The sequence below is a fragment of the Aedes albopictus genome, chromosome 3 (genome assembly GCF_035046485.1).
Source record: "Aedes albopictus strain Foshan chromosome 3, AalbF5, whole genome shotgun sequence".
Classification (NCBI taxonomy): domain Eukaryota; kingdom Metazoa; phylum Arthropoda; class Insecta; order Diptera; family Culicidae; genus Aedes; species Aedes albopictus.
This window is the reverse complement of record NC_085138.1, coordinates 37,509,351-37,518,026: the sequence shown is the minus strand read 5'-3', so window position 1 is coordinate 37,518,026 and position 8,676 is coordinate 37,509,351. Positions and strand designations below refer to the sequence as shown.

Sequence of the window (8,676 nt, the reverse complement as noted above, 5' to 3'; positions counted from 1 at the left end):
GGTCCACACAACATCACCTGTTCATCGACTTCGTCTGCAGAATTCGATAGTATCGACTTCACAGAGCTATGGAAAATCATGGACGAAAACGGGTTTCCTGGGAAGTTGACCAGATTGATTCAAAGCAACGACGATGTGTACAACTGCGTAAGTGTTTCGAATGAACTATCCAGTTCATAATGGCTGTGGTATCTTCACTTCGACAATCATCCCACGTTCACGTATTGTTGATTCGTACATATATTTGTTCTATTATTTTCACCTAATCTTCAGCCATGTCCTGTAAACCATTGACCCTCTTACATGACCTAGTTACACCGTCCAAAGAGTTCCTATTAACCCGAAGGATCCCCTACTTCACTTGGTTTGTGTAACATTCAGCTGAGTTGATCGCAAAGCAACGTTGCCTAATACAGTAAAAAATACATCTAACAAAATAGAAAGCTCATAGACAATAGAATTCTTCTCAATAACTATACTTAGCTAACATTTGTTTTGTTTTTAACTAACACTTAAAAAAGCTCCTCATTGTCAGCTATGGAGAGATATGACGACGATATAATCTAAATCGGTCGGAAATCGATCGCAAATCTTACAAATGCGCCAATAGAAATAGAAAGAAACGAAACCGAACTATATCGCGCTTATATGGGGGAGCGGTGTATCACAAAAATTCCGTCGAAATTTCACACTGTTCAGTTATCTCAGTTCAAGAAAGATAGGCAATGCGCGCGCAGTCGTAGTAATTAAGGGTGTCTCGTCATAAGTATTGTTAATTTGATTGCGGTTGGTTGTTTTCTCGATCACCGAAAGGGTTTGCGCCATTTTGGGCAGGAACTGCCCAGTGACTAATCTCATTTGATATTTATGTTACTATATATTGGGGGGTAATTACTGTTACTGTGGTGCGATTAGAGTGGTAGTAATTAAGCTTGCCTTCTATATTACTTATAGTTTTGTTTTCGCTGTTGCAGCTTTCAGTTTCATTGTCCTATACAAGCAGGATGGATTGATTGCGCAGTAATGAGGTTGCGTAGTACGTAACCTCAAAGGTGTAGTAGGTGCCATGTGTTTTTGATGAGATGCAGTATTTTACTAAAAAAATGTAGCAATACTTTGAGTAGTTTTCGCTGAAACTTTTTCAAGCCATGAGTCCATCAACCAAAATCGATGAACTATTTTTAGACTAGCCGTAGCATATAGTCCAAAGGTTATGTTTCACTAACCTTTCCATTCCTAATAAATTTTGCGCATACAAGTTTAGATGTTCATTTGGCCCATTCTTCAATGCTTCATCTATTTTAATGAAAATTTGTCACTACTAGAATTTATTACCGATAAAACATCGGTAGACAATATCCGAAGCTCACGACAATTGAAAAAAATTCTCTCCTGTTGTGACACAGCCACACAATAGAGATGTATGTGTGTGACGTTCATCTAATCTCATTCGAAGAAAAAGAAGATTGTCAATTAGCTCCGTAGCTTGGAGGAACAGAAGCGTCCGTCTTGGCGAATTGGGAGTTGTGTGTTCGATTCTCACCGGAGCACGTGGATTTCTTTTGGCAATTTAAATCTCAATTTTTCCATCAAACACGTGTTTCTGTAGTGTAGATGATTGTCTGTCAAAGCATTATCCACATTATAATTTCCACTTGGCTTGGTTAGCCTAAGTAAAATAAAGACAACTTCTAGGCTTCTAGTGTCTGGAAGATGTTTCCAGGTGAACTCATGGAAAATACTACCTAAGATTCATGAATTTCTATGGGAATTTACTTGAGTTTCTGACTGGATGATTCTTGGACAAATACGATAAATGCAGGAGGAAGAATTCTTTGAGGAGCCCGGATGTCTGGAGGTATGTTTGGAGGAATGTTTGTAGTGATGCCTGAAAACAACAAAGCAACATTTGTAGCTGAAAGCGACCCTAGATATGCTCATCAAAAAATCTTTGATGAATGCCTGAAGACATTCTTAAAGGAATACATGAAAGACTTGCTGAGGAATGTAAGAAGAGATTCTGTAACAACTTTCTCTTGAGAAATGAGAATAACTGATTTCTTCAGCTACAATTGTATAAAAACTTACTTTTAGGAAAAAAGCAGCGATTTCTTCAAGAATTTCTCAGGAATATTATTCAGAGATTAGAACAACAAAACTCAAGATTTTCCTTCTAGACTTGGCTTGAATTGCTTCACGTAATTGCTTCAGGGATTTCTCTGAGATATTCCGGCATTATCATTTCTGTAGAAATCCTTGCTAGAACCCCTAAAGAAGTCCTACAAAAAACATATTAAGGGATTCTTGAATCCTGACACCAATAATTATATGAAATTTTTTTTCTTATTCTAATGCAAGAATTCCTCAATCAATTGTTTTCCAACTTGGCCATCCGGTGTCTTATGATTAGGTATCATTAAAACCGATTGAAATTTCAAGAATATAGAGCCAAATGAACATCAACATTTGACTGCGCAAAGCATGTCAAGAACGGAATGGTTTATGGTAGCTTGGTTTCAGCGAAAACCTCTCCTACTAGGAAAAATGGATGAGAATGTATAGTATGTTGCCTGCATTTACCTACACATAATTTATTGTTTTTCACTAACTGTTTGAATAATAATTTACACAGACGGTGAAACGATCCCTATCACGTGGTGCGTCATCACTTACCTTACTCGTCGAAGGTAGGCGACCCGATTTCTGACCGTTCGACCGGGCTAACTACCTCCAGATGGTGGCCCCATTGCGGCGGCGAGATCGGGCCGCAGTCGGTTCAGCTGCGGTCAGGGCAGCATCAGCGGTTTGAAGTACGCCCGGCAGAAAATGGCCGCCGACGAGGGCGGTAGATCCTGACTCCGGTAGTAGGTGTTGCACTCCTTTTCGGTGAGCTTGTCGAACACGGCCGCGTACTCCCGGTGGAACGAGATCAGATCGATGTTCGACCGGCCGATGGCAATGAACGCCAGGAACAGAATGTCCCGGTAGATCGAGTGCGTGCGATCAACGCCGCGGTGCTTGAGCTTGTGCCGTTCGTTGGCCAACCGCTTGACGGGGGTGAGCAGATCGTTGCAGCGGATCGAAGCTATGACCTGTTGCATGACTCTGGAATAGTGGAATTGATCACATTAGACTGTGTTTGAGGAGGAAAAATCGACTAACAGAAACTTACGCTCGATTGATGGAGGTCTGATCGGTGAGGAGAGCCTTCAGGAGCGGACTGGCCGGCTGGTTTTGCCGCCACAGCATGTACATAGCGGGCCCGGCTTCCGAGTGTAACCGCGGATTGTCCCACAGACAATGGACCGAAACGGTTTTCAGATTGCTCAACGGATCCACATTCTCTCCTTCCTGGAATGGATAAAGCACGGATAGGCTATTTAATAAGACTTGTTATATGAGACTTGATCTACTTTGTCGAAAAAAAAAACCCATAAAAGAAAAATTCGAGAAGCACAATAATGCTTCCAACAATTTTCAGCATGAATTGTGCCTGAAAGTTTCCTAGCAGATCCCCGGTAACTTTTTTCCATGTCATCTAGCTGTGATGTAAATTATATTACGGATATCACCTCTAGTTATAATTGGCCTCTGAAAATATTCAGCAATTCCTCCCAATAATTATTCATGGACTTCTTTTGGGCTCCCGGGATTCCTTTAGAGATTTTTTTTCGGAGGCCGGAGGCTCTTTCACGGATTATACCGGAGATTCCATCAGACATTCCACCAGGGATCTTCTTGGCTTTTATCCCGGGTTTCCTTCACAGATTTTTTTACTGACTCATCCTAGAATTATCTATAGAAAAATCTATAGAATTTCACCCAGGATTCCTTCATTGATACCTCCCGAAACTTCTGCATTGAAAAATCACCTCGTTTTCTTTCGGGGTCCTTCCCAAGATTCATTCAGGGACTCTTTCAAGGATTGTTCCCGAAATTTCTCCCGAGATTCTTTCGTCATTTCAACATTATTTTTCCCGGAATTCGTTTAGGGATCTCTCCCGCACTCCGGCATTCTTTCATATATTCCTTCCGAGATTCATTTAGGGATTCCGTTGGGCATTCCTCCTAGATTTTTTGCTAGGGGTTCCTTCATAGATTTTTTTTCCAGTATTCCTCTATTAACCCTCTAATACCCAACCCCGCCTTTAGACGGGGTATAGTTTGAGCATTTTTGTAATTTTTGCTTCGTGGAAAATCTTTTTTTTTTCTAATATTTTTCGCTAATATTTTGGACTGTTCTGTATATCTCAAAAAGGTATTTGGTGTATTTTAAAAAAGTATTTAATTTTTTTTAAATTTTTGAAAAATTGATGTGTTAGTCACCTTTCAGAAGTCATTGTTTATTTTGTATTAAATCGCTACAATTAACATATTTTAATATTTTCCCAAACCTTTCTATTCTAGTTCAATATGTAGTTTAAGTAAGTCAAATGCACTCTAAAATTATTTTCCTTAAAATTACTCGGAAAATAAAATTTCCCATGAAAAAAAAAATAAAATAAAAATATTTCAACAATTATCATAAAATCTCAAAATGTTTCCGTCTCAAAAAATCCGTACTCCGAATGGGCTTCCAGGAAAAATATGAAAGTGTAGGGATGTTCAAAAATAAAAATTAGAAAAATCAAAAACCGAGATTCACGAAATCGAGAAGTGAAAAGAATCATCTTCCAAAACATATTTAAATCGATTTTTGATGACGAAAAATGATAGTAGGATCAAAATAAAAAAATGGGTATTAGGGTGTTAATTTCTCGCAGGATTTCTGCAGCGATTTTTCCCGGGATTCCTTCAGGTGTTCTTTCGGAATTTTTTCAGAGATTGCTTCCGGGATTTAAAAAAAAAAGTTTTTTCGAAAATTCTTTCATTGATTTTTCTCATGATTTTTACATTGATTTTTCCCCAACTTTCCTTTAGAGATTTCTCCAGAGATTCAAGGATTCTCCCAGGATTTAGTTAGGAATTTATCCCAGGATTCCTTCTTAAATTTCTCTTAGGATTGCTTCGAGGTTTCCTTCGGATGTATCTTCGGGGTTTTTTTCAGGATTTTGTTTCCGAATTCCTCCAGGAATTTATACCGGAATTCCTACATTAACCCTTTCCTTTCTACGATTTTGAACGATTATTGATCAAATGCGTTTCCGAAAAAAGAAATTAAACAAAAGTTATTGCAATTTGGCCAAATTTTTCGAAATCAACGAAAAAGTTGTTAAGTTTTAAGTCAATAGTATTTTGACTGTCTTTCAATAGTTCCACTGTGGAAGCAAGTAGTTGGCAGTTGGCTTTGTCCAATCAGATTACAATCATATTCAGGGTGTGTACTCATAACTCAAGATAAAACTCCCTGAGTTTTCCAGATTTTTTCCAGGGGAAATTTTGAAGGTTGAGATAAAAAAAATGACCTACACACTAAGAACCGCTCGGTATTTTTTCCATTGTTGTACTGAGCTCTCAACAGCAGATTTAACTCGGTACGGTCGGTTGGTTCTTTTGCGGATATTCTGTAAATGAGTTACCGAGCTCAGATAATAAACTGTCAAAAGTTACTGATACACGGTAAATCTCGTTACCGGTGAACGGTAAATACGATAACCGAGTGTACCGAGATAAATCTGCTGTTGAACACTCAGTAGGAAGATGGAAAAATTACTGAACTCAGTGAAAAAAATAACTGAGCTGGAACATCTGAATCTTAGTGTGTAGGTTTAAAAAAATATATAGGGGGTTGTGGGGCAAGATGGCCATATGGGGCAAGATGGCCAACCTGTGTTTTAAGCATTAATTCACAACACAAAAATATTTTCTGCATGGGTTGCGATTATAAACAATGCTTCATGTTTATAATGTGCGAAAAAGTTACTATTAGTTTAAAAAATCTGCTATAAAATAGTGTTTAAAGTTAGATTGAAAACAGTGTTTTCTTATAGTATCAGGTCATCTGATTTTAAGGATTAATAATGAAATAACATCGTTTTGAAAATTATTTTTAATTTTTAATGGTGTCTATATGTGACTGTTGTTGAACCTCGACAATAAAATTTCAATGTTTTAAATTGATTATGTCATATAAAAAATCATTCGGGGCAAGATGGCCACCTGTGGTAAGGCCTATGTCGCCAACCAAAAATCAATCTAAAGCAGCCTCAAAACTGTTATTGATGTTTAGAGATACTGCAAAACCACAGAAAATTGCTTTTTCGTATTAGTTTGAGCTGTTAAAAATAACTACGTGAAAGATGATACCTCAGAAAAACTTTGAAGTTATTTGCTGTTCAACGGTGATTGGTTTCATTGTATATTTTGGCACAGAGATGGAAAATTGTAGCTAAAACGGCCATAAGAGGGTTCGTAACAAGACGATGAATTACAGTATAATGCGTGAAAAGAGTAATGCATCTGCAGATAAATCGTTTCAAGAGAAACAAGTTTGCTGAAAAAAGAGACCAAATCATAGAACATTTCCAAAGAAATTTCTATCAATTTTATTTCAAACATTATCATAAAGAAAATGTTGGCAAATACCACACCAAATATAATAAATTAAAATTATAAATTATAAATTATAAATTACTTAAAAATTAGCGTTGCGGATGATTCGACCTTGGTTTATTGAACGTTGCTTGGGGATTAAAGCACACTAATTGCGAAAATTTAGCTCTGTGGCCGTCTTGCCCCGATGGGGTGGCCATCTTGCCCCATATGGCAAAAATTCTATGTCGAAAGTAACATTTTTCAAATGAATTTATTTTGCATTCGTAGTGCAAAATAAAATGCTTTTTTGTGTTAATAAGATAGAAAAGACATGAAACAAAGGGGTTGAATGTTAAATAGCCATATTCTAAAAAAGTGTATGCTCCCAAGGCGCCTAAGCTTAGGGTGGCCATCTTGCCCCAGAACCCCTATATGTACATTTCAAAAACTACACAAGAACATCTTCGAAAATTGAGTAAACTTCTTTAAAAGTTTGTAACATTTTTTGAGTTTTGTTAATTCCTTTCCGATAACGCATTAGAGTCACATTGTCACATTTATTTTCATCTATTCCTAATCTCCTAACCATGTGATCTAATGTTATAATTTTCTTAATTATCAATCTTCGTGCACATTTTCCCTCATCTTCAGCATCGAGGAGATCCGCCGGGCACCGCGAGTCCCCCTCTCTTCTCCATCCCGTTTCACTGTCCGCGGGAACACATTAGATTCGTCGAGATCGTCGGCCTTCGATCCGCTTTTTTCATCTTCGAACGAGGTGAGCTCCGCACTCGAACATCTCTTCATCGATCCATGACCTGGCAACTACTGAACCGTAGGAAAGCTCTGGAACCGCACCCCGCTTCGACCGAAACGACTTCTGCTACACTGTCAAAGAATGAGATATTTTCTCACTAGAGAGCCGACGCCAGTCTCATCTTTCTACTTCTCTTCTCGGCGTCGTCTCCATCGCGTGCGTGGTGTGCTTCAACCGAACGCTCTCTGGCCACATCTCGATCGTGCATCTTGCTCGTGAGATAAGCTCGTCAAAGTCGGCGATAGGACTCGTGTTTATCGTTATCGCGCTGTCGTGCAGATGGTGAAGTATTGTCGTCGCGGTTGAAACCCGAAGTTTTCTCACACCCGACAATCGAATTTTCTCAAAATCCATACGTGAAACCTAACGTCGGACATAGTGCGCTGGACAGCGGACCTGGCCTTCTATCCAGCGCACTATGCCCGACGTACGTCCGACACACGGTTTAGGAGAAAAATCGATTTTCGCGTGTCAAAAATTCCGATTTTCAACTGCACGAACAATATGTGTGGCCGAACAGTCACATGTACCATACTGAGATATGCGGTGTTAGTTGAGGTTGGATGAAATTGATGAGGCCGTTGCAGGGGTTCTCAAAACGCGGTGCACGATTAATTACTTTGTTCATGCTCAAAAACAAGGTCTTTTACTGATACATATTTCAAACGTAACAAACTTCTGAGACAAGTTTTTCACGATATGCTTCCAGAATTTCTCTGTTGGATTCCTCCTGACGATCCATTCAAAATCATTCAAAATTCCTTCAAGAATGTCACTTGGTGGTTCTCCGGGATAGCTTTCCAACAGTTTATCTCAGGATGTTTACCAATGTTTCTCGTGAGTTTCCTCGTGGAATTTCTCCCATAACTGGTCCCTGGTTTACATGAGATTTTCAGAGTTCCTCCTTGGATGTCCTTAATATTTTCTCTCGAGAATACTCTTAGTACTTTTTCCCGAGATGTCTCAGTTTTCTCAGGTTTTTTTTTCCTGAAGTTCTTTTCAAGATTTTTTCAATAAGACTTTGCGGAGTTTTTCGTAAGATTTCACTTGGATTACTGCGAATGTTTCTCCGGGAATTCCTTGTTAGGAATTGTGTTAATTATCCCAGACAACATTCTGAAAAAAACCCGTGGAAAATTCCTGGAAGCACACTGGGAAAACCTATTCAAGAAATACCTAAAGAAGTATCCAGCATCACAGGACAATTTCCGGTAAAGATTCCGGGAATATCAGGTGGATGATTGCAAGAAACTCGATACAACTACGAGGAACAGCCTGCCCTGAAAGAAATCACGGGAAGTATTCAATGAGAAATATCAGCAATAGCTCCTGTAGAAATTTCAGAAGGTACCGTCTTACCCCTCTGGTTCGACACGTTTTAATAC

At 38.8% G+C, this 8,676-nt stretch overlaps 1 protein-coding gene across 2 annotated transcripts in view; it reads right to left on the bottom strand.

Moving 5' to 3' along the window:
* Window positions 1-222: 222 nt before the first annotated feature.
* Window positions 223-8,676, bottom strand: part of LOC109419296 (DENN domain-containing protein Crag) — a 28,356-nt gene continuing 19,902 nt past the window's right edge. For both annotated transcript variants that reach the window (XM_062855717.1, XM_062855718.1), the window contains 2 exons: window positions 3,173-3,351; window positions 223-3,105 (listed from right to left, as the gene is read on the bottom strand). In XM_062855717.1, coding sequence (XP_062711701.1) covers window positions 2,787-3,105; window positions 3,173-3,351 — 498 coding nt within the window. In that variant the 3' untranslated portion in view covers window positions 223-2,786. The remainder of the gene's footprint in view (window positions 3,106-3,172; window positions 3,352-8,676) is intronic.